At 52.9% G+C, this 24,512-nt stretch overlaps 3 protein-coding genes across 19 annotated transcripts in view; 1 reads left to right on the top strand and 2 right to left on the bottom strand.

Moving 5' to 3' along the window:
• Nucleotides 1-173, bottom strand: part of RPL22 (ribosomal protein L22) — a 26,789-nt gene extending 26,616 nt beyond the window's left edge. Inside the window, exon 1 of the mRNA XM_065530590.2 lies at nucleotides 22-173. The gene's annotated coding sequence lies outside the window, so the exon portion shown is untranslated. The remainder of the gene's footprint in view (nucleotides 1-21) is intronic.
• Nucleotides 1-11,698, top strand: part of RNF207 (ring finger protein 207) — a 14,721-nt gene extending 3,023 nt beyond the window's left edge. For 4 of the 13 annotated variants that reach the window (XM_074021996.1, XM_005544935.5, XM_074021987.1 and 1 more), the window contains 14 exons: nucleotides 2-83; nucleotides 155-230; nucleotides 315-440; nucleotides 822-868; nucleotides 1,111-1,183; nucleotides 1,255-1,323; nucleotides 1,755-1,823; nucleotides 1,906-2,003; nucleotides 3,059-3,245; nucleotides 3,420-3,605; nucleotides 3,870-3,921; nucleotides 4,566-4,683; nucleotides 8,676-8,756; nucleotides 9,641-11,698. In XM_074021996.1, coding sequence (XP_073878097.1) covers nucleotides 2-83; nucleotides 155-230; nucleotides 315-440; nucleotides 822-868; nucleotides 1,111-1,183; nucleotides 1,255-1,323; nucleotides 1,755-1,823; nucleotides 1,906-2,003; nucleotides 3,059-3,245; nucleotides 3,420-3,605; nucleotides 3,870-3,921; nucleotides 4,566-4,683; nucleotides 8,676-8,756; nucleotides 9,641-9,812 — 1,436 coding nt within the window. In that variant the 3' untranslated portion in view covers nucleotides 9,813-11,698. Of the gene's footprint in view, nucleotide 1; nucleotides 84-154; nucleotides 231-314; nucleotides 441-821; nucleotides 869-1,110; nucleotides 1,184-1,254; nucleotides 1,324-1,754; nucleotides 1,824-1,905; nucleotides 2,004-3,058; nucleotides 3,246-3,419; nucleotides 3,606-3,855; nucleotides 4,511-4,565; nucleotides 4,684-5,750; nucleotides 5,879-5,987; nucleotides 6,110-8,122; nucleotides 8,222-8,675; nucleotides 8,757-9,640 lie in introns of those variants that run through there. The other 9 variants (XM_074022003.1, XM_065530545.1, XM_074021999.1 and 6 more) reach the window with 6 other exon arrangements.
• Nucleotides 11,591-24,512, bottom strand: ICMT (isoprenylcysteine carboxyl methyltransferase). 5 transcript variants are annotated; one of them, XM_074022026.1, is made up of 6 exons: nucleotides 24,293-24,512; nucleotides 23,464-23,552; nucleotides 22,987-23,093; nucleotides 22,056-22,225; nucleotides 20,452-20,669; nucleotides 11,591-15,721 (listed from the first exon to the last, which is right to left on the bottom strand). In XM_074022026.1, the coding sequence occupies exons 4-6, from the start codon at nucleotides 22,219-22,221 to the stop codon at nucleotides 15,539-15,541; spliced, it is 567 nt and encodes a 188-aa protein (XP_073878127.1). In that variant the 5' UTR covers nucleotides 22,222-22,225; nucleotides 22,987-23,093; nucleotides 23,464-23,552; nucleotides 24,293-24,512; the 3' UTR covers nucleotides 11,591-15,538. The 5 variants fall into 5 exon arrangements, with proteins under 5 accessions (XP_073878127.1, XP_073878132.1, XP_005544991.1 ...); XM_074022031.1 differs by having other exon boundaries at nucleotides 23,464-23,548; XM_005544934.4 differs by lacking the exon at nucleotides 22,987-23,093.

Raw genomic sequence — 24,512 nt, 5'->3', positions numbered from 1 at the left:
GCGCTGCACGCAGAGCCCTACCTCCTGTTCTCCACCGACAAGAAGTTGCTGTTGTGCATCCGTTGCTTCCGCGACATGCAGGGGTGCGTAGCGGGGACGCGAGGGGAGGGGGCTGGGGGCGGCCGGAGCGGGCCTCACCCGCCGCCTCCCGCAGGGAGAGCCGGGCGCACTGCGTGGACCTGGAATCGGCTTACGTGCAGGGCTGTGAGCGGCTGGAGCAGGCGGTGCTGGTGAGCGCAGGGGTCTGGCGCGCGGGGGCAGGGGTGTGGGGCCGCGCGGCGGCGCTCGCGAGCCTGACCCCGCCCTGTCCCCAGGCCGTGAAGGCCCTGCAGACGGCCACGCGGGAGGCCATCGCGCTGCTGCAGGCCATGGTGGAGGAGGTGCGGCACAGCGCTGCGGAGGAGGAGAACGCTATCCACGCCCTCTTCGGCAGCATGCAGGTGAGGGGTGGGGGTTGGGGAATAAACGACCCAGCCGGGAACTGGCGACACAGGGCCGGTCCCTAGGCCTTGTGGATTTCCAGCGTAGTGGGGCAGCAGGCCTTGCACCAAGCACTTTCCTGGAGTTGCTAGGACAACTGGGAGGGGAAACCAGGGCCTGCTCCAGGCTGGTGGTGGGGATGTGAGGTGGTCAGGAAAGACTTCCCTGGGGAGGTGACATTTAGGGTGAGAGGACCCAAGCCCTCAGGCAGTGGATGCAGGGCTGGTAGGTTGGAGAGATACCTAGCGTAACCAGCAGGTGGCGGGGGTCCCGGGGGTAGGCATGGTGGGAGGTGGCAGGGCTGGGGCACAAATCAAGAGCATGCTCGCCATCTCTCCCAGGACAGGCTGGCAGAGAGGAAAGCGGTGCTGCTGCAGGCTGTGCAGAGGTGAGTTGGGGGAGGGGGGCTTGCTTCCTTTGAAACCCCTTGGCCTCCATGCCCTCAGCTCCGAACCTGGGCATTCCACCCTGAGGAGCAAGACATCCAAATGTCCTCCCAGCTAAGGAGGGCAGCATGGCTCAGGGTGCAGAGAAGGGGTTCGGGGACGGACATGCGAAGATGGCTGGGGGGATGGAAATGCCTGTCCCTGCTCCTGGCCCCCTGGAGACCAGGCAGCCTCCTTCCCCCAGCCAATACGAAGAGAAGGACAAGGCCTTCAAGGAGCAGCTCTCTCACTTGGCCACCTTGCTGCCCACCCTGCAGGTACAGGGAGCTTGGGGTGCGGGTGGGTCCCTCCTCCCCGGCCAGGCACTGAGCAGCGTCTCCTCCCCCAGGTCCACCTGGTCATCTGTTCCTCCTTCCTCAGCTTGGCCACCAAGGCTGAGTTCCTGGACCTGGGCTATGTGAGTCTCCTCTGCTCCTGCAGATGCCCCCTCCCCACCAGGAGCCCACCCTGTAGACCAAAGCCACCAACTCAGGAGTGGGCAGCCTGTCACCTGGAGCCTGGTCCAGGGGTCTCGGGACTGACCCCCTCCCAACTCCATCATCTGCAAACCAGTTAGGGCCACTGTTACAAGGACAGGGAAGCCAGGAAGGGGTCATGAGCCTCCAGTCCCCCATGGGGTGGAGTGACCACTGGAGTCCAGCCGCCCCCTCTCCTATGGATTTGCGGATGGGGTGGGGGGTTTGTCTGGATGAGTCCCAGAAGAGGGCGGGCACCGCTAAGGGACACCAAGTCAAGTGCCAAAGACAGATGTGTTTCGCCTCCATCTCCCCTCTTCCTGCCCCCGGCTGCCACACCTCCACCGGCCTGAGGCCCTCCTCACTACCACAGGAGCTGATGGAGAGGCTGCAGGGCATCGTCACGCGGCCGTACCGCCTAAGGCCTGTGTGGAGCAGCAAGGTGTGCAGTGGCCTGGGTGGGCCAGGGTCGGGGGACCCGCAGGGCAGTGGAGGCCACCTCCTGACCCCATCCTGCTGCCCAGATTGCCAGTGACCACCGAGCCGAGTTCGCGCGCTGCCTGGAGCCGCTGCTGCTGCTGGGGCCACGTCGGGTGACAGCTGCTGCAAGTGGTGCTAACATGTGAGCGGCAACTGGGGAGGCCAGGCACAAGGTCCCCGACACTGAGGTGTGGGGGAGGGTGGGTGCTGAGAGGCCAGATTACCAGGGAAAAGCCAGGTGCCACCCTTCCTTCCTCCAGCTCGACACCCTCCCAGCACAGTGTCTAGGCACAGGGGGTGGCCAGGGCGAGTCCTCTAAGTAGGGGAGCAGGAAGCTCTGGATCTGAAGTCCATGGCAGACCTGACTCGGAGCTCCGCTAAAGGAGAAGGGGAGGACTCAGGCCCCCAACCGCCACTGCAGCCTCCCCTGGGGTGGGGCACCTGGGGCTGGGCTAACCGCCACCTAGGTGGCCTGAAGTCATAGGGGGCCTGATTCCTGGACTCATCTGGGGAGGAGTTAGGAGAAATGCTAAAACAGCATGTGTGTGCCCAGGGGCCCCAAAGACTAAGAGAGACTGGGCCCACACTTCCTGTGTCCAGCATAGAAGTGAACACACCACTCACTCGGTCCTAGCCCTGGCAGCATTCCGATGGACTTGCTCTTGGCCCCACACCCTGGAACCCACTCCAGGGACTTTAAAAAACAGATGTGGATGGGGCCGGGCGCGGTGGCTCATGCCTGTAATCCCAGCACTTTGGGAGGCCGAGGCGGGTGGATCACAAGGTCAGATCAAGACCATCCTGGCTAACACAGTGAAACCCCGTCTCTACTAAAAATACAAAAAAATTAGCCGGGCGTAGTGGCGGGCGCCTGTAGTCCCAGCTACTCCAGAGGCTGAGGCAGGAGAATGGCGTGAACCCGGGAGGCGGAGCTTGCAGTGAGCCGAGATCTCGCCACTGCACTCCAGCCTGGGCGCGGATCGAGACTCCGTCTCAAAAAAAAAAAAAAAAAAAAATAGATGTGGATGTCCGGGTGAGGCCCTGCCCCAGGCTTTTCAAAGCTCCTGGTGGCTCTGCTGTGCTCCAGGTGGTGGAGAGGGCTGTGAGAGCCCGGAACAGTCCAGGGGGCTGCCCTGGGAGGCCAGGGGAGGGGCAGACTTCTGCAACCCCCTGCATCCACACTGGCTCTCTCCTCAGGCTGGCAGGGGGCTTAGGCCCCAAGGTGCTGACGGGGCCCCACTGCCCCTCCCCAGTAGGAAAGATGTCCAGGTCACCCGTCCAAAAGCCTACGCTGCACCGGTCCATCAGCACCAAGGTGCTGCTGGCAGAGGGCAAGAACACGCCTTTCACAGAGCACTGCCGCCACTATGAGGACACCTACAGGGTGAGCGGGCAGGGATCTGCGGGGGGGAAATGTCCTAACCCACTCCTCACCAAGGTACGCTCAGGAAAATTGAGTTGTCCCAGCTGCTGAACCTGGGAGCGATTCCTCCACCGAGTCTCTGGCAGTAAAGACAGCCCAGGGTGACCCACGCTCTCACACGGCCCCTCTGGGCAGCATCTGCAGGCGGAGATGCAGGGCCTCAAGGACCAGGTACAGGAGCTGCACCGAGACCTCACCAAGCACCACTCGCTCATCAAGGCGGAGATCATGGGAGACGTCCTGAGCAAGTCCCTGCAACTGGACGTGCAGATCGCCTCGGAGCACACCTCCTTAGAGGGCATGAGGGTCGTCTTCCAGGAGGTAGCCCTCCCAAAGACTCTAACTCCAGTCCCACCTGTCAGGGGACACCTGGGCTACCCCCACAGTAAGCAGGGAAAGAGGACCTGGCTTGTGCCCTATAGGACTCTCATGTGGCAGGGTCTGGAGCCTGGGAGTCTTTGCTGCTTGGAATCACGTGGACCTGGCTGGGGGGTGCTTTGTAGATCCGAGTAGCTAGAGATAGCAGTGCCACCACTGTAAATTCCAGCTCACTGCCACATCCAATGTCCAGCTTTTCTCTTTCAGATTTGGGAGGAATCCTATCAGCAAGTGGCTAATGAGCAGGAGATTTATGAAGGTTCCAGGAAGTTGGCTGCTGAGTGAACCCCCTGTCCCCGAGCTAACCCACATGCTAGCAGGGGAGGAAGTCAGGGTCGGCCACTAACCAGATGCAAATCCCCACACTCCTCACCTTAGCGCTTGACTGTGCCTCCCGGCTGCTAACCGGCCCCAAATGATGCATGTGGGGTCAGGACTCATTGAGAAGAATGCCCCCACCAAGTGCCTCACTCTTTAATTAGAGGTCACCATGGAAATGGTCGGGATATTTAGATGGTGCCTGGCTTGAGTGAAAACCTGGGCCGGGCGCGGTGGCTCAAGCCTGTAATCCCAGCACTTTGGGAGGCCGAGACGGGCGGATCACAAGGTCAGGAGATCGAGACCATCCTGGCGAACCCGGTGAAACCCCGTCTCTACTAAAAAATACAAAAAACTAGCCGGGCGAGGTGGCTGGCGCCTGTAGTCCCAGCTACTCGGGAGGCTGAGGCAGGAGAATGGCGTGAACCCGGGAGGCGGAGCTTGCAGTGAGCTGAGATCCGGCCACTGCACTCCAGCCTGGGTGACAGAGCAAGACCCTGTCTCAAAAAAAAAAAAAAAAAAAAAGAAAACCTGAAGCCAGGTGCTTCAGGATTAAGACCGCATGCTCTGGCCTTGGCCCCACAGCCCAGCTCCATGACCTTCTCCAGCTGAGGCAGGAGAATGCCTACCTGACCACCATCACCAAGCAGATCACGCCCTACGTCCGCTCCATTGCCAAGGTGAAGGAGCGGCTGGAGCCCAGGTGAGGCCAAGGGGTGTTCCCAGGGCCACTGAGACTCTTCAGAATGTGCTTGGGGACTGGGTGCGGTGGCTCACGCCTGTAATCCTAGCACTTTGGGAGGCTGAGGTGGGCAGATTACCTGAGGTCAGCAGTTCCAGACCAGACTGGCCAACATGGTGGAACCCCATCTCGACTAAAAATACAAAAATTAGTCATGCATGGTGGCTCATGCCTGTAATCCCAGCTACTGGGGAGGCTGAGCCACGAGAATCGCTTGAACCTGGGAGGTGGAGGCAGAGGTTGCAGTGAGTTGAGGTCACGCTACTGCATTACAGCCTGGGCGACACGGTGAGACCTTGTCTCAAAAAAAAAAAAAAAAATGCGTGGGAAAGGTGCCACACCCACAGGACCCCGTTCAGGGAAGTCAGCTGGCCAGGTCATGCAGGTTCAGCTGGGGCATCTGGGCAGACCAGGTGCCGGACATTTGCAAAAGCGTGGTCACAGTGAGTGGGCTGCTCTGAGTTTCTGCTTTTAGGATCATAGTTGGTCCCTCCAACCCTCAAGAGTAGGTGAAAGCAGAAGGCACTTCCTAAGGGTGTCACGAGGGTCCTACTGGGCTGATCCAGGCGGCAGGACATGGAGGAGAGGGCAGGAACTTCATCAATGCAAGACAGGCCAAGCCTGTGCAGAGTCCTGACCAGGCTCTCTCAGCACTGTACTCAGGCATCACCGGGGTTCCAGTGTCAGACGGATCTTGGCGGCAAGTCTTCAGTGTTCCTGTCTCTGAGTCACTGGGCCCCAGGGTAGACTGGTTGCCCTGTAGGTCTAGGGAATGACTGGAGCCTGGGCTCTCCCTTCACCACCCGTGTGGTGAAGTGCCTGTCAGGTTTTGGGGGAGCCCACCTCCTGGTAACTTCTTGAGAAAGAGTGCGAAGGAGGTGCGTGTTTGGGGTGGCTGGGTCTGACAATGCCTCCATTCTAGCTTCACACTTGACAGTTTCACTGGGTATCAAATTCTAGACTGGAAATTCTAGATTGGGAAGGATTCTCCTTCAAAGGCATCATTCTCTCGCTCTCTTGTCTTCTAGCTTCCATGGTTGTTGTTCATGAAGTCTGAAGGCGCTCAGACTCCTACCCTTGTAATGCGACCTACTAATTCTCTGTGGAAGCTTGTAGAATCTTCTCTTTGCTCCCAGTGTTCTGAGATTTCACTTTGGTGAGAGTCTATTTCCATCCATTAGGTTGGATACTGGCAGGCCCTTTCAACCTGAAAATTCATGATCTTCAGTTCTGGCATATTTCTTTTTTCTTTCTTTCTTTTTGAGATGGAGTCTCGCTCTGTCGCCAAGGCTGGAGTGCAGTGGCGTGATCTTGGCTCACTGCAACCTCCGCCTCCGGGGTTCAAATGATTCTCCTGCCTCAGCCTCCAGAGTAGCTGGGATTATAGGTGCGTGCCAACACACCTTGCTAATTTTTTCTTCTTTTTTTTTCTTTTTTTTTTTTTTTTTTGAGACGGAGTCTCGCTCTGTCGCCCAGGCCAGGCTGGAGTGCAGTGGCGCGATCTCGGCTCACTGCAAGCTCCGCCTCCTGGGTTCACGCCATTCTCCTGCCTCAGCCTCCCGAGTAGCTGGGACTACAGGCGCCCACAACCGCACCCGGCTAATTTTTTGTAATTTTTAGTAGAGACGGGGTTTCACCGTGGTCTCGATCTCCTGACCTTGTGATCCGCCCGCCTCGGCCTCCCAAAGTGCTGGGATTACAGGCGTGAGCCACCGCGCCCGGCCTTTTTTGTATTTTTAATAGAGACAGGGTTTCACCGTGTTTGCCAGGATGGTCTCGATCTCCTGACCTCGTGATCCGCCCACCTTGGCTTCCCAAAGTGCTGGAATTACAGGCGTGAGCCACCGTGCCCGGCCTTTTTTTTTGTATTTTAGTAGAGACAGGGGTTTCACTATGTTGGCCAGGATGGTCTTGATCTCCTGACCTCGTGATCCGTCCGCCTTGCCCTCCCAAAGTGCTGGGATTATAGGCATGAGCCACTGCTCCCAGCCTCTTTTTTTTTTTTTTTTTTTTTTTTTTGGGACGGAGTCTCACGCTGTTGCCCAGGCTGGAGTGCAGTGGCGCGATCTCGGCTCACTGCAAGCTCCGCCTCCTGGGTTCACGCCATTCTCCTGCCTCAGCCTCCTGAGTAGCTAGGACTACAGGCGCCCGCCACCGCGCCCGGCTAATTTTTTGTATTTTTAGTAGAGACGGGGTTTCACTGTGGTCTCGATCTCCTGACCTTGTGATCCGCCCGCCTCGGCCTCCCAAAGTGCTGGGATTACAGGCTTGAGCCACCGCGCCCGGCCCCCAGCCTCTTTTTCAATTTGTTGATTTCTTCACTTTTTCTTTTTGAAATTTCTGTTGTTGGATATTGGCTCCCCTGGGCTGGCCCTCTAATTTACCTTTTCTGTCCCATTTCCCTTTTTTTTTTGGATGGAGTTTCACTCTTGTTGCCCAGGCTGGAGAGAAATGGTGCGATCTTGGCTCACCGCAACCTCCGCCTACTTGGTTCAAGCTATTCTTCTGCCTTAGCCTCCTGAGCGGGGGGGATTACAGGCTTGTGCCACCACACCCGGCTAATTTTGTATTTTTAGTAAAGACGGGGTTTCTCCATGTTGGTCAGGTTGGTCTTGAACTCCCGACCTCAGGTGATCTGCCCTCCTCGGCCTCCCAAAGTGCTGGGATTACAGGTGTGAGCCACCGCGCCCGGCCCTTTTTTTTTTTTCTTTTTTTTTTTTTGAGATGGGGTCTTGCCATGTTGCCCAAGCTGGTTTTGAAATTCCTGGGCTCGGCCGGGCGCGGTGGCTCAAGCCTGTAATCCCAGCACTTTGGGAGGCCGAGACGGGCGGATCACGAGGTCAGGAGATCGAGACCATCCTGGCTAACATGGTGAAACCCCGTCTCTACTAAAAAAAATACAAGAAAATTAGCCGGGCGAGGTGGCGGGCGCCTGTAGTCCAAGCTACTCGGGAGGCTGAGGCAGGAGAATGGCGTGAACCCGGGGGGGGGGGAGCTTGCAGTGAGCCGAGATCGCGCCACTGCACTCCAGCCTGGAGCACAGAGCAAGACTCTGTCTCAAAAAAAAAAAAAAAAAAAGAAATTCCTGGGCTCAAGTGATCCTCCCGCCTCAGCCTCCCAAAATGCTGGGATTACAGGCGTAAGCCACCGTGCCAGGCATCTTTATCTTCCATTAAGTAGTTCATTTCTGCTATCTTGTTTTGCATTTCCAACAGCTCCTTCTGTACCCTGTTTCTTTTGATGGTATCCTGGTGTTTCATGGACACAATATCTTACCCCTCTGAGGCCGACGGTTTTTTTCCTTTTGGAAATTTTCTCCCTGAAGTGTTTCCTCCCAGTTGCTTTTTGCTTGTGAAGGTCTTTGTTTGTTTGTTTGAGACAGTCTCGCTCTGTCGCCCAGGCTGGAGTGGAATGGTGCCAATCTCAGCTCACTGCAGCCTCCACCTCCCAAGTTCGATCGATTCTTGTGCCTCAGCCTCCAGAGTAGCTGGGATTACAGGTGTGCGCCACCACGCCCTCTAAGCCTGTGTAGGTTTCTGTCTTCCAGGCTGAAGGTTTTTCTCAGATGTCAGGTCACCCCTTGAGTATCTGCTCATATTAGGAGTGGGGCAGGGTTGGAGCCATGAGGCAGATTGGAAGCTCTGAGCACAAGGGAGTACTCTTGCAGAGGCCTTCCCCACTCCACCTGGATTAAGGCAGGTCCCCCTGGCGCCCTGTACCACACACCTTTCCCTCCCTCAGCGTGTCTGCCCCGACCAACACACAGCTTCCATGAGGGCAGGGCCTGGCCCTCGCCAACCGCTGGACCTTAGTAAATATTTGAGGAGCAAAAGAATGAAACGCTAGGTGGGTGCATGAGTGGTGGCAGAGTTTGGTTCTGAGGTTTCTGAGCTTAAGGCCATGCAGCAGCTGGCTGGGCTCCCTTGAGATTCTGGTGCCCACTCTCTTGCCAGGTTTCAGGCACCCGTGGATGAGCAGTCAGAGAGTCTACAAAACACGCACAACGACAGCAGGAACAGCGCGGCCTCAGCCAGGTAAAGCGAGTCTCTCCACCAGAGAGCGGGCATGCGCTGTGGCTTCTGAGGCCAACAGGATGACAAAGGAAACTCCAGGCTTTTCCCCTCTGGCTCCAGCTCTGGGACCCTGCCTGGGCCTCTTTGTAAAACAAGGGGTCAGAGAGGCTCTCAGCCCAGATGAGTAACTTAAACAAGGGACCTCATAGATAAAACAGGTGTTACTTTGATAGACACGACCCCATTTTACCATTATAAACAGCCGTGGCTGCTGCCTGCTTCCAGTTTCACCACTAGGAGCTGCACATGCTGACGCTAGGGGACTCGGGTCACTGAAATGAGAAAATGACCGAGGACTGTTCCCCAGAGCCACAATGTGCACCCCAATACCTGCCAGAGGAAGAGACGGCTGTGCAGTAACACCTACGACACAGTCACAGGCTGATCTTTGTGTATTTTGGTCTCAGGAAAACGTAGTCAGTCACAGGGCAGAGGACAGCACTGTAGAGTCAGAACTGGAAGAGCCTAGGGGTGTACAGAGGGTTGCTGAAGTGGCCAGAGTCACAGCGTGGCTGGTGATAGAGCAGAGTCTGGCCCCAGCCTCCCCTGCACCGCTGCCATTTATTAGCTCAGATGCTTCCAAATTCAAAATGCAATGTCACCAGAAACCACTGACACAGCCTGATGGTTCAGCAACTCACAGCCGTCCCTGAACCAGCTCCTACTCAGTAGACAAGATCCTTTCGGAAACAGAGCCTTCCTGGTTCTGAAGCTGAACCATGGTCACTCAGTGAGGCCTTCCAGGAAGACGTGCCATTCTGAGAGCTTTCGCCCAAGTGGATTTTAGTGCAGGGATACGGTGAAATGGGGGAGCGGGCTGGGCTCACATGAGGCTGTCCCTTTAGGAATAACCCAGGAAGTGTCCCGGAAAAGAGAGAGAAGACGTCAGAGCCTAAAGGAAACAGCTGGGCTCCGAACGGCCTCTCGGAAGAGCCTCTACTCAAAAATAAGGATCATCACAGATCCAAACAGAAAAACAGGGGTGACATCCCCACATGGAGGGAACACCTGACTTAGCAAATGGGACAGGTCCCCAGGGTCAGGCTTTTAGAGCAGGCACAAGACTGGGACACTGGAGAGAAGGTTGTTCCCATTGTTTTTAAAATTTTTTTTTTGAGACGGAGTTTCGCTCTTCGTTGCCCAGGCTGGAGTGTAATGGTGCAATCTCGGCTCCCTGCAACCTCTGTCTCCTGGGTTCAAGTGATTCTCCTGCCACAGCCTCGCGAGTAGCTGGGATTACAGGTGCCTGCCACCATGCCCCGCTAATTTTTTGTATTTTTAGTAGAGATGGGGTTTCACCATGTTGGCCAAGCTGGTCTCGAACTCCAGACCTCAGGTGATCCACCTGTCTCAGCCTCCCAAAGTGCTAGGATTACAGGAGTGAGCCACCGTGCCTGGCCAATTTTTTTTTTTTTTAAGACAGAATTTCACTTTGTTGCCCAGGCTGGAGTGCAATGGCACGATCTCTGGCTCACCACAACCTCTGCCTCCCGGGTTCAAGCAATTCTCCTACCTCAGCCTCCCGAGTAGCTGGGATTACAGGCATGTGCCACCACTGCCGGCTAATTTTTTGTATTTTTAGTAGAGACAGGGTTTCTCCATGTTGGTCAGGCTGTTCTCGAACTCCTGACCTCAGGTGATCCACCCGCCTTGGCCTCCCAAAGTGCTGGGATTACAGGGGTGAGCCACCATACCCGGCTGGTTATTTCTTTAAAAGGTAATCATTTGTCAATAATAAAACCCAGAGACTCTGACAGGCCGTAATTTCAGGTTCTTTGGTTTGGGCAGTTTTGCTTTTCCCCATGTTTGCAAGGCACGAAGTCTTTGTCCTTGTCACAGTAGCTTGGGATGACTCCCAGTCCACATGGAAAACATGAGGGAGTGGCCATCCAGCAAGAAATCCCTCGCTTGTTCCACACCTACGCACCGAGCATCTGTGTGTTAGACCCTGTGCTGGGCAGTGTAGTCCGTCGGGGTGTGCCGGTTTGAGTGTTAGGTTACAAGACTCCACCGCTGAGTAGCACCTGCCCTATCGCAAAGGAATCCAGTTCCTCCGGAATTACAGTCCCACTGTTAACCTGGTGCTACTGGAAAGTTCCACCCAGTAATCTGAGCAGTGACTCACGGAAGGATGAGGAACCTTTGCTCCAGCTTCTCTCCCTTTCCAGCAAGGGCAGAGCTCCTAAAGCCAGGGGTTAGCACCTGGCCAGCTTACGTAGCAGATGGTCTCAGTTACTTCACTGCTTTCCCAAACTCCTGCAGCTCTCCTGCGTCCACCTTCCGTTGATAGCAAAGCACTGGGTAAGAACAACCTTTTTTCTAGTAGTTTTTTCCAAGCAGTTTTCCATTTCTCCACAGTACCCTTTCCATTTAGAGGAGCTTAATAACTGCTTGTTAAAAATTAACCCATGTGACCTAAACTTTTAAAAGTTTTTGTGGCAAAACGATGCCCAGATAGTCACATTTAAGCAAATATCCAGCTTGATTCAGTGATTAACAGTAAATGGGTCTACATGCTAACATAGCAGCACATTCAACACATAACACATCACTCACATCAACGTCCACTGCCCCTGCACCTGCTACTTCAGGGCACTGAGGCTCCTGTTCCAAGGCCTTACAAACCTATGTGGTGGCCTGTAGGGCAAAAGGAATTATCATTACAACTGGTTAGAGGTACGAATTCAGAAAGAAATTGAGGAGGCAAAACACATGTGGTTTGAGGCTGAAGGCTTAAGACACCTCTTACCCAAGAGTGACCTCAGAGTTTCACATCCCACACAATCACACTGTGGTTGAGTGAAATCAAGTGCCGTTTTATTTAAGAACTCGAAAGAATAATCAGTATCTGTGAAAGAAAATCCAATTTAGAATATTTAAATAAACATTTCTGTATGTAAAAAGAAGAGTAGAATAATTACTCCATTAAGTTCCTCTCCTTGCAATGGGATAGGCTGCCTCTACTGCAGATGGCTGTGTCTTCCAAACCCATGACAAGTACCACGTCTTCTGCAGCAGTGGCCCAGAGAGTAAGCACTTCCCAGCAAGACAGAGAGGTCGAGGTCTTCTAACCTTGCCAAACCACGACAAAAGCAAACTATGGTGGGCAAGCCCACCTACCTAAGGCAGGAAGAAAGTGCAGCGAAGGGACAGTGGTGTGCTGTGCCTATCGTGGGGGTACTCCTAGCAGCCAGCTGTGGCCGAGACCTTACCAAGCCTGATCGGCTAGTGCAGCTTCCTGGTTTAGGAATGTTTTCCCTGGTCATATCAATCCCCCAGGTTGGTAAATGAACAGAAGGGATGAATAAAGCCTACTTTTTAGGCTCAAGGAGCAGCTTGCACCAACAAAGGGGTGGCAGGTGCACTGCTGCCTTCTGTTTTCTGTCCTAAGAGGCTCACCCCGCGACCTCTTCTGTAAACTGCCACTCAGCAGCGGCCTGCAAGCCCTCACAAAAGGCTTCATGTTGTGCTGTTTCCAAGTAGCTTTGTTCTGAGCAGTACCTATTTTCCACTTAAGAATCTCCACTTTAAAACCTGCAATGGAAAAATAAATCTCTTGACAGTTTTTTAAATTGAGAAAATTGGTGATGTGGCCTTTACCGCACTAACCTGATTCTCTGCGGGCCCTGCCACTGCTAAATTTATAAAGCTAAAAATAATCTCAAGATCACAGAACTAAACAGAAGTCAATCACTTACCAAATCCTGCCCTTAGGGAGTTCATCTTGGCCAGGCGTGGTGGCTCACGCCTATAATCCCAGCACTTTGGGAGGCCGAGGCAGGCAGATCATGAGGTCAGGAGTTCGAGACCAGTCTGGCCAAGATGGTGAAACTCCGTCTCTACTAAAAATACAAAAAACTAGCCGGGCATGGTGGCACATGCCTGTAATCCCAGCTGCTTGGGAGGTGAGGCAGGAGAATCGCTTGAACTCGGGAGGCAGAAGTTGCAGTGGGTGGAGATCGTGCCATTCCACTGGGCGACAATGTGAGACTCCGTCTCGAAAAAAGAGCCGGGCATGGTGTCTTAAGCCTGTAATCCCAGCTACTCAGGAGGCTGAGGCAGGAAAATCGCTTGAACCTGGGAGGCGGAGGTAGTGGTGAGCCGAGATGGTGCCACTGCACTCCAGCCTCCAGCCTGTGCCACAGAGCAAGACCCCGTCTAAAAAAAAAAAAAAAAAAAAAAGAGTTCATCTTTTATCCCTAAGTAATTGCTGACTGCTGCCCTGGGATTATAAAGAGGCTGGGAATGTTCTCACCATCCCTACCCCTGGAATTCCTCTCTCAAGCAGAATACAATGTCAGGTTTCCCTGGTGTCAGGCAGCATTTCACCGTGAAACCCTAAGACCTGCCTCCTGGGCTCCATCCAGGTGGGCCTGGCAGGAAGGTGGACTTTCTGGGTTCTGGCAGATGGAGGATGGCATTAAATGCCAACACCGTCAGCTTACCATCCACAAGGCCAGCGGCTGCCAACAGCTGCCCTACACCTATCAACGAGACGACTTCGTGGCTCCCAATGGGAATGGAGGCTGGGCCCGCCCTACTCAGAGCAGGGGAAAGAACCTTCCCTCAAAGAGCCAGGGCGGGCTGCCAGAATCTAACTACATCCTCTCCCGGTCTGCAGTTCTAGGAAGTGGAATTTGCTGCCCTAGGCATGCGTGGTCCCACTGGGGATCATTCATTCACTCCAGAGAAATTGTTACTGATGGCTTGGCCACCGCCTTGGCTAGAGTCCCACTGCATGCATGTTGTGAGGGCCGATGGGCAAGTCTGTCTGGTTTTGGGTTTTTTTTTTTTTGTCTCACCCTGTTGCCCAGGCTGAAGTCCAATGGCTCAGCTCACTGCAACCTCTGCCTCCTGGGTTCAAAGGATTCTCCTGCCTCAGCCTCCTGAGTAGCTGGGATTACAGGCACCCACCACCACATCCAGCTATTTTTTGTATTTTTAGTAGAGACGGGGTTTTATCATGTTGGCCAGGCTGGTCTTGAACTCCTGACCTCATGATCCACCCACCTTGGCTTCCCAAATTGCTGGGATTACAGGCGTGAGCCACCGTGCCTGGCCGTCTGGTTTTCAAACCAGCAGCTGTCATACTAGTAATCAATGAACCCGTAAGCCTCTTTGGTATATATAACAATGAAAAAATTCATTAAGCCATGAAATCTAGAAACACGTCGTATCTCTGAGTTGATAAAATGCTTTTCTGAACATACATTTTAGGTATCTGGTACAATTAACCAAATGTCTGCCCATTTTTGTGTAGCTTTTATACAGTACAGATTTCATTGATGTCGCCCCCACATCCGAGTATTAAAAACATTTGACATTGTTCTTCTCAGTCCTCACAACACCCCTGTGAGGTAGGTGGTATTGACCCCATTCCACAGATGGGGAGGTCTAGGCACGGAAAGGTTAAGTGGCTCCTCACAAGCTGCGTGGTGGGGCAGCAGAGTGGTGCTCTGGCCCCAAGCCCACGCCTTCACATTCATACTTCTTCAGTGCCACCGTAACACTGCATGGCAGGATCTCACGCTGAGGCCAAGTTCCTGTCTAGTCCAGAATGAAGCCAGCGTTTCACCTCTTAAAGCTTCCATGTGTGACTCAAAGCCAACTACTCTCCTAAACTTGCAAAACAAACATATTGACTGAATCTTGGTTGGGACTATTTGCAGTATTTAAGATTATTTTTGAGAGTCAGTCTGCTTGGATTTGTAGTTGTGTATGTTCAAATCCCTTTGAAAACAGTTTGAAATGACATGAGGGACAATGTAATTTTGAGAACACAACACATAAAACAAGAGTTCTGAGACTGACATTGAAATTGAGAATATAAGCTATGGTAAAATGAGAATCAAATCCCAAATAAATGGAGAGCAGCACTTCTCAATGTTTAAGGCCACGCACAGAGCAGGCATTCACTTAGCACTTCTGGATCAAGAGAAATGGACGCTCCTTTGAGCCGCCTGTCACTGACAACAGGAGCTGAGACCCCCAGGAAAGCCGGCCAGGGCCATGATCCCCTTGGCCTGGGGCCACGTTCACACAAAGCCACTCAGCCAAATTGTGTGGAGGTATCTAGGCTTACTTGCTGCAGGATAAAAGTTGAGCTAGAACACCAAGCGTTGAGCTAGGAATACCCCTTTGAATGTGTACTGCTACTTATAAAAAATAGATATGTAGCTATGATTAAATAGATGAAAGGCCAAAGCATCCTATGAGGAAATATTTTTAAAATTGTATAGATGTTCATGCAGTGAGGGACAGAAATAAAGAGGTTAAAGCGGTTTGTGTTTTTCGGTTAAATGAAAGGTTGTAAATGCATTTTTAATGCTGATAAGAAGGGGTACCTGCTACCCCGCTCTGCTGTGGAAGTGTTGCTGAGGACAGAGTCCATCTCTCCCAGGGAGTCCTGGTTATCCCTTACTTACACTCTGGCCTCGGGGGCAGTGGCGTGTGGCCTCGGTCCTCCCCAGGTCACTCTGGAGGGCGCTGTGGAATATTGCTGTGATTTGCCTCTTATTCGTCTTTCACTCATGTTCTGCCTTGATTCGGCATAAGGACAGACTGCTCCAGTGGGGCCTTGGGTCCTCAGGCCTTCTGACCGCTTGGTCTTGAGTGACATTCCAGAAGAGTGACTAATGATGTAAAACGATTAAGAAAATCCATGTTGCAGCGGCCGACCAGAAACAGTTTTGTCCCAGGCTGCACGGGGCTGGAGGCCCCAAGGTCACCGGAGCCACTGCCCGTCACAGGTCCACCTTGACCCCCTTTATGAAAGGCAGGCCCGTGGGCACCCTCTTCTTATACTCCAGGTACTCCTCTCCAAAAAAGTGAATTAGTGAGATTTCTTCTTCTTCTGTTCGATCGCGGAAGAATCGCCACACCGTCAGAGCATAGCTGACGCCGCAGATGGGGTTACACAGCATCACCTAACAGAGGGAGACACCGGGCTCATCAGGGTGACCGTGGGATGATGCCCTGTGCTTTGGTGGGCGTCTGTCTCTAATACCCAGAGGATTTCTGTGCCCATGCCCTGCTGAGACTGTCAGGGTCTCTGGGAGCAGTACTGTCACCATAGCCCTAAGCACTCAGTGCTGCAGGCCTTTCTCACGTGCTTTTCTGTTGCTCCTCTTACATGACAGAGATCTGAAAATCACAAGATCAACCTCTTGGATTTCAACCCTCAGCTTGGGGTGACAGCAATGCCCCCCACCTCCTGGTGTGAGCTCCCCAACATGAGGTCCCATGCACGCTGCCTTCCTGCCCAGGACCCTCCCACCACAAATGCATTTGCTTACACCACAGCTGCCTGGGCCTCTGCCTCCTAAACCCAGAGCCTCTGCTTCAGCACGAGATACGGGGCCACAAAACTGAGCTTCCGAAATGCCCCTTCCAGCAGATCACCTCCATGCTCAGAGAGCTCCAGAGCCTCAATCCCACCTCCTGAGTCTGGGTTTCCAACCCAAGAAAAGCAGCATTTCGCCTACTTCCCCAGTCTCCTGCCTTCCCCACGCTGTGCCCACTTTGCCTCCTACCTTTTTCCCTCTCCTCCCTGGAGACGGGTTCTCACTCTGCCACGTGGAGTGCAGTGGCGTGATCATGGCTCACTGCAGCCTTAACTTCTTGGGCTCAAGTGATCCTCCCACCTCAGCTTCTCAAGGAGCTGGGACTAAGGGCATGCGCCACCACACCCAGCTAATTTTTGTATTTTGGGGTTTCACTATGTTGCCCAGGCTGGTCTCGAACTCCTGGCCCTTTCTTTTTTTTTTTGAGACGGAGTCTCGCTCTGTCGCCCAGGCTGGAGGGCAGTGGCCGGATCTCAGCTCACTGCAAGCTCCGCCTCCCGGGTTCACGCCATTCTCCTGCCTCAGCCTCCCGAGTAGCTGGGACTACAGGCGCCCACAACCGCGCCCGGCTAATTTTTTGTATTTTTAGTAGAGACGGGGTTTCACTGCGGTCTCGATCTCCTGACCTTGTGATCCGCCCGCCTCGGCCTCCCAAAGTGCTGGGATTACAGGCTTGAGCCACCGCGCCCGGCCAAGAAACATTTTCAAGAAATAAGGCTTGGGGTTGGGCATGGTGGATCACGCCTGTAATCCCAGCATTTTGGGAGGCTGCAGTGAGAGGCCTGCTTGAGCCCAGGAGTTCGAGATCTGCCTGGGCAACAGTAAGACCCCATCTCTACTAAAAACAAAAAATTAGCTGAGCATGGTGGTGCACACTTATAGTCCCAGCTACTCAGGAGATGAAAGCAGGACGGCTGCTTGAGCCCAGGAGTTTGAGACTAGCCTGGGCAACACGGTAAGCTCTCATCTTTAATACACAAATAAATAATTTTATTTTGGAAGACAGGGTCTCACTCTGTTGCCCAGACTGGGGTACAGTAGCAATCAAAGCGATCCTCCTGCCACAGCCGCCTGAGTAACTGGGATTACAGGTGCACGAGCCACTTCCAGATATATTTTTAACTTTTTCCTTTGGAGAGAAGGGTTCTCACTATGTTGACCAAGCTGGTTTCTAATTCCTGGCCTCTAGCAATCCTCCTGCTCTGGTCTCCCAAAGCCACTGTGCCTAGCCAAGTAATAATTTTAAAAAAGAAATATGGCCGGGCGTGGTGGCTCACGCCTGTAATCCCAGCACTTTGGGAGGCCGAGGTGGGCGGATCACAAGGTCAGGAGATTGAGACCATGGTGAAACCCCGTCTCTACTAAAAATAGAAAAAATTAGCCGGGCGCAGGGGCGGGCGCAAGTCCCAGCTACTCGGGAGGCTGAGGCAGGAGAATGGCGTGAACCCGGGAGGCAGAGCTTGCAGTGAGCCGAGATTGCGCCACTGCACTCCAGCCTGGGCGACAGAGTGAAGACTCCGCCTCAAAAAAAAAAAAAAAAAAGAAATATACAGGCAGGGTGCGGTGGTTCATGCCTGTAATCCCAGCACTTTGGGAGGCTGAAGCAGGTAGATCATCTGAGGTCAGGAGTTTGAGATCAGCCTGGCCAACATGGTGAAACCCCTACTAAACCTACTAAAAAATACAAAAAATTAGCTGGGCGTGGTAGTGCATACCTGTAATCCCAGCTACTCAGGGTGCTGAGGCAGGAGATTCACTTGAACCCGGGAGGTGGAGGCTGCAGTGAGCCAAGATCACGCCACTGCACTCCAGCCTGGGCGACAGAGTGAGACTCTGTCTCAAAAAAAAAGAAAGAAAAGGCCGGGCGCGGTGGCTCAAGCCTGTAATCCCAGCACTTTGGGAGGCCGAGACGGGCGGATCACGAGGTCAGGAGATCGAGACCATCCTGGCTAATATGGTGAAACCCCGTCTCTACTAAAAATACAAAAAACTAGCCGGGCGAGGTGGTGGGCGCCTGTAGTCCCAGCTACTCGGGAGGCTGAGGCAGGAGAATGGCGTAAACCCGGGAGGCGGAGCTTGCAGCGAGCTGAGATCCGGCCACTGCACTCCAGCCTGGGCGACAAAGCAAGACTCCGTCTCAAAAAAAAAAAAAAAAAAAAAAAAAAAAGAAAGAAAGAAAAAATATATGTGGTGGCTCACACCTATAATCCCAGCACTTTGGGAGGCTGAGGCGGGTGGATCACTCGACCCCAGGAGTTTGAGAACAGCCTAGGCAACATGGCAAAACCCTGCTTCTATAAAAATACAAAAATTAGCCAGGGGCTGGGCATGGTGGCTCACGCCTGTAATCTCAGTGCTTTGGGAGGCCAAGGCAGGCAGATCACCTCAGGTCGGGAGTTCGAGAACAGCCTGACCAACATGGAGAAACCCCGTCTCTACTAAAAATACAAAAGTAGCCGGGTGTGGTGGCGCATGCCTGTAATCCCAGCTACTCAGGAGGCTGAGGCAGGAGAATCGTTTGAACTGGGAGGCAGAGGTTGCGGTGAGCTGAGATCACGCCATTGCACTCCAGCCTGGGCAACAAGAGCGAAACTCCATCTCAAAAAAATAAATTAATTGGCTGGGCGCGGTGGCTCAAGCCTGTAGTCCCAGCACTTTGGGAGGCCGAGACGGGCGGATCACGAGGTCAGGAGATCGAGACCATCCTGGCTAACACGGTGAAACCCCGTCTCTACTAAAAAAATACAAAAAACTAGCCGGGCGCGGGTGTTAATTTTTGCCATGTTGGCTGGCTTGTCTCAAACTCCTAACCTCAAGTGATTCACCCACTTCAGCCTCCCAAAGTGCTGGGATTACAGGCAACCGGCCGGGAGAACCACCTCTACAGAAAATTTGAAAATTAGCCGGATGTGGTGGCACACACCTGTAATGTGTTCCAGCTACTTGGGAGGCTGAGGTAGGAGGATCACTTGAGCTCAGGAGGTCAAGGCTGCAGTAAGCCATGATCACAACACTGCACTCCAGCCTGGGTAACACAGCAACATCCTGTCTTAAAAAAAAAAAAAGCTGGGCGTGGTGGCTCACACCTGTAATCCCAGCACTTTGGGAGGCCCAGGCGGGCGGATCATGAGGTCAGGAGATCAAGACCATCCTGGCTAACACAGTCAAACCCTGTCTCTACTAGAAATACAAAAAATTAGCCAGCCGTGGTGGTGGGTGCCTGTAGTCCCAGCTACTCAGGAGACTGAAGCAGGAGAATCGCTTGAATCTGGGAGGTGGAGGTTGCGGTGAGCTGAGATCACACCACTGCACTCCAGCCTGGGCGACAAGTGAGACTCCGTCTCAAAAAAAAAAAAAGGCCAGGCACCGTAGCTCAAGCCTGTAATCCCAGCACTTTGAGAGGCCCAGGAGGGCAGATTGCTTGAGCTCAGGAGTTCAAGACGGCTCTGGACAACTCGAGAAACGCTGTCTCTACAAAAAAAAATACAAACAGTAGTCAGGCATGGTGGTTTGTGTCTAGCTACTTGGGAGGCAGAGGTTGCAGTGAGCCAAGATCGCACCACTGCACTCTGGCCTGGGCAACAGAGCAAGACTAGGTCTCAAAAAAAAAAAAGAAAGAAACAAGGCCTTTTCTTCAGCCTGAGACACAACAAACCTACATGGCTCCACACAGCTCACTAACACATGGCCTCGACCCCATTAATACCTATTTCTGATGAAATCCAGCCAAGCTGCCACACGAGTGGTAGAGGGCACTCCCTTCCCTAAGGGCCATCTCTGTCCTCAGCCCCTCTGGGGTGTTTCAGATCTATTAATAGGTTGAAGGGGCAGAGAAGGGGATAGGCACAATGGCTCATGCCTATAATGCTAGCACTTTGCAAAGCTGAGGTGGGAGGATCACTCAAGGCCAAGAGTTTGACACCAGCCTGGGCAACATAGTAAGACCCTGTCTCTACCGAAAAAAAAAACAAAAGAAAAAAAAAAAAAACAGGCAGAAACAGGATAAAGGGATACAGCAGGTAGCTAACAGCACCAAGGATTTATGCACCCAGGTTTTGGGCACATACTAAAAAGCATTACAGACTACATTAGTTCTCTTGACTTTTATTAAATTATCACTTGAAACACGCCAAGAAGAACACGTACCTATTATTTAAAGGAGACCAACAACCTCATGAACACACTGAAAACCACTAATTGTGTACTTCGAAACGGTGACTTTTATGGTATGTGAATTGTATCACAATGTTTAAAATGTTACTTAAAAAAATAAAAAATAAAAAAGGGGAGTGGTGTCATATTTCATATTATACCTGAGTTCCAATACTCCAGTAAAACCACCCGACGTAAGAAGGATGCCGAAACCAAGCATACACTCCGCTGGTCACCAGAGTATGTGTATCTGATTTTTCATTCTGCACCACGTGGTTGAAATTGGAGCCAGCTGTAAACATGGCCGCCTTCCTCAGACATTCTCCGAAGACCACCATCAGCAGCCCTGTGACACTGAGCCAGGTGATCTGCTTCAGTTCTGTGGGAGAGAGACATCGATGACACACGAGGAGTGAAAACATTGGCCGGCTGAGCTTCCCTTCGCACTGCTTAAAATTAACCTATTTTCCCAAAGACAGAAACAGAAAATGTGCTCGTGGGCAATCAGCATTTGTCATCACGTTAAAATTTCATAAGAAAACACATTCTCCTAAGTTGTGCTGTTCATCGGTTTACTTTAAAATGCCAATAAGCACAATGAAAGCATCATGGTAAAGAGATGCTCTCTTGCTACAGCTGATGGGTTCTCTGGTTCACCACCCCCAGCCACATGCTCAGTCCTTCATTTGGGGACAAGTACAGCTAAGAGAAGAAAAGGGCCAGGCGCGGTGGCTCAAGCCTGTAATCCCAGCACTTTGGGAGGCCGAGACGGGCGGATCACGAGGTCAGGAGATCGAGACCATCCTGGCTAACACGGTGAAACCCCGTCTCTACTAAAAAATACAAAAAACTAGCCAGGCGAGGTGGCGGGCGCCTGTAGTCCCAGCTACTCGGGAGGCTGAGGCAGGAGAATGGCGTAAAGCCGGGAGGCAGAGCTTGCAGTGAGCTGAGATCTCGCCACTGCACTCCAGCCTGGGCAACAGAGCGAGACTCCGTCTCAAAAAAAAAAAAAAAAAAGAAAAAAAGAGAAGAAAAGAAGGGTCCAAGGTTTCCACCCTGAATCCCAGGAGCTACATGTATTTCATTTCATTGGCTGTGAGACATTCAATTTCAGAGTGCATTCCACATACAGAGGCTTTTGTTAGTCAATTTTTTTTTTTTTTGAGACAGCGTCTCACTCTCATTGCCCAGGCTGGAGTGCAATGGCACAATCTCGGCTCACTGCAACCTCCACCTCCTGGGCTCAAGCAGTTCTCCTGCCTCAGCCTTCCAAGTAGCTAGGATTACAGGCATGCACCACCAGGCCCGACTAATTTTGTATTTTTAGTAGAGATGTGGTTTTACCATGCTGGTCAGGCTGGTCTCAAACTCCTGACCTCATGTGATCCACCCACCTCAGCCTCCCAAAGTGCTGGGATTACAGGCGTGAGCTACTATGCCTGGCCAGTAAACTCTTACATGAAACATCTAAATATCATCTGATTGTAAAATCAGAATCACAACTACCCAAGGTTGGGACTTCACGTTAGATGGTGCACTATGTGATGCAAACTTTAAAGCAAAAGGTCAGCACGTCCTCGAGTCAAAATCCAGAGGCAGAATTCACGAGTGGAGCTCATCCTTTATAAATAGCTTAGTGAGGATAGAGGTCTGTGGAAAATCGCTTGGGGGAGATTAGACTTGAAAGGTGAATCAATGTCACTGTCCTCAGCCTGAATGGGAGCCACCCTTTTCCCCTCCAGAGGGGGACATAAGGCACACTAACCTGGCCAAAAGATATTTTCAAGTGTGAACTCTAACCAAGAAGAAAGAGCGGCTACTGTATACTCCAGGCTGTGATTCAGGAGAAAGGAATCCAAGGACAGACTTTTGGGATTATTGACTGCTGTCACCAAGTATTCAGAATAGTGGAACAATGACAGGGAGCACATGTACCTATTTAAAGACAAAAAGAGAGTTAAGTTGGGACAAGAGAACCAAGTTAGCCGTAAGTGCAGATGTCGGTCTCCTGAGCTGTCCCTAAGTCCATGAGGCCCTGTTCTCACCTGTCTGAGCGTGGACACAGGTACCCATCGCAGCATCTACTACCTCAGGCTTGCAAAAAGTGGAGTTTTTAAGGGACTAGTTTTGTTTCCAGTCTTTTTTTTTTTGAAACAGAGTCTCGTTGTGTCACCCAGGCTGGAGTGCAATGGTGCGATCTCGGCTCACTGCAACCTCTGCCTCCCAGGTTCAAGCGATTCTCCTGCCTCAGCCTCCCAAGTAGCTCAGACTACAGGTGCCCACCACCACGCCCGGCTAATTTTTGTATTTTCAGTAGAGACAGGGTTTTGCTATGCTGGCAAGGCTGGTCTCGAACTCCTGGCCTCACTATGTTGGCTAAGCTGGTCTTGAACTCCTGACCTCGTGATCTGTCCACCTCGGCCTCCTAAAGTGCTGGGATTACAGGCGTGAGCCACCGCACCCAGCAAGGGACTGTTTTTGAATGTCACAGGCAAAACAAACCCACAGGTCACGGAGGCATTATGGACCCTTCTGTCCTTTAAAAATGACACTACACACAATAAAACATGAAAGAGGGAGATAACAACATAAAGGAGTGATGTATGTCGGATACAAAATTTAACAAAACTGAAATAATTCCAGCAAAGGATTAGATGGCTCAAAATATTGATAAGAGGAGATTTAAAACTTTTTACCTTGAAGCCACTGGTTCATATCCAGGTCAGACTAGAAGGCTCAAGGGACTGAAATCATAGTGTAGGGAAAAATCCTACAATGGCTGTGGGGATGCACTAGATGTGACCTAATAGAAATTAGAGATGAAAAAGGCCTATGAAGACAAGCCAGAGCCCTGCCCCTGCCCGCCACCGAGGACCTGCACCCCTTCCGGGAAGGGCTGCTCATGTTACTGAATGCTGTCACCACAGCTGCTGATGACAGCGCCTTTGGGGGTGCCAGGGAGATCTGCTTCTGCCTGATTCACAACCAACCCACAGGCACGAAATCACAAGGGCTGAAATGTGAGCAACTAGGGGGAAGCCAGACTTGTTTCCAGAGAACCCTGAACAGCCTTCTGCCGGTCACAGATGAGATAGGGATGAGGAAATGCCACTACTGACCCTCTGATCTGTCCACCCTCGCCTGAAAACCAGTATTCCAAAAGGAATTCTTACCAGCCAAAGTGACTCCAAGAAGACTGGCTAAAACTTAGCAGCATGCCGCAGCCGAACACAAACCCCAGGAAACAAGCTCGGATGGCTATCTGAAAGGAACCAAGAGCAGCTCAGTCACTCGCAGTCCTCAGAGTACAGATCTGGGCTGCTGACCTTCCCAGAATAGGCAGGCCACAGGCAAGCAGACAGAGCCGATTTGCTGAGATTGAAAGGGAGAAGTGGGCGACCTGGGTTCAAATTCTGCACCCACTTCTCTCTGGCTGTGTGGCCTCCCAAGTTATTTAACCTCTCTGGGCTTGCTTCCCCATCTACACCCAGGGGATAACAGTACCTACCATTTAGGACTGTGGTTAGAATCACACACGTAAAACACTTAAGACTAACTGCTACCTAAATTTTAGCTGCCACTATTATTATTATTCACGATGATTATTCACGGCTGTAGGAAAACTGCTTAAGCCTAGTTTATGAGGTCTGGGCACCCGAGCCCGTGCGCCCAGCTCCACCCACGTCACTGCGGGGCCTTTGACCTGAGACAGGGCAGCAGGTAGGTCTCTGCACCTTAAGTTACATAAAAGCACTCGCGGGCTCGCTCACTCCCACCCCACGCGCACCAGCTGAGCTGCACGAGCTGCAATTTAACACCCACTCTTCGGGTGCAGGGCGCCCGAGCCCGGAGAGGGAGGGTCCCTTCCTGAGACCTAAACTCGTGGGTGAAGAGCGCGCGCGTGGGAGGCTGCTGCGGGCCCGGGGAGAAAGGTGCCCACGCGCCGCGCCAAGCGGACCCCCGCCCGCCCCACAGGCCCCACCGGCCCCCGCCGGCCTGCACCTGGTAGCGAGGCGGCCGATAGAGCAGCAGCAGCAGCGCGTTGAGCCCGGCCACGTAGAGCGCCAACCCGGTGCGGCCCTGCAAGCCGGCGCGCGTGAGGAGCGGCAGCGCGAGCACCGAGGCGCCCAGCAGGAAGGTAGCGAGGCTGAGACGCGCCTCGGAGCCTGGCGGAGCCCGCGCCGCGCAGCCCGCCATGGCGCAGGGCGGCGGACGAGCAGGC

The sequence above is a fragment of the Macaca fascicularis genome, chromosome 1 (genome assembly GCF_037993035.2).
Source record: "Macaca fascicularis isolate 582-1 chromosome 1, T2T-MFA8v1.1".
Taxonomy (NCBI): domain Eukaryota; kingdom Metazoa; phylum Chordata; class Mammalia; order Primates; family Cercopithecidae; genus Macaca; species Macaca fascicularis.
This window is presented reverse-complemented; position numbering and strand designations above follow the sequence as displayed.

Bases quoted from the DNA above. Each gene is read 5' to 3' on its own strand.
- ICMT (XM_005544934.4), bottom strand. From the start codon at position 24,487: ATGGCGGGCTGCGCGGCGCGGGCTCCGCCAGGCTCCGAGGCGCGTCTC. The intron at 22,226-23,463 runs GTAAGAATTCCT...GTCTTTAAATAG, and splicing joins TCTTGGAGTCACTTTGGCTG to GTACATGTGCTCCCTGTCAT. The intron at 15,722-20,451 runs GTATAATATGAA...TCCCTCTGTTAG, and splicing joins ACTGGAGTATTGGAACTCAG to GTGATGCTGTGTAACCCCAT.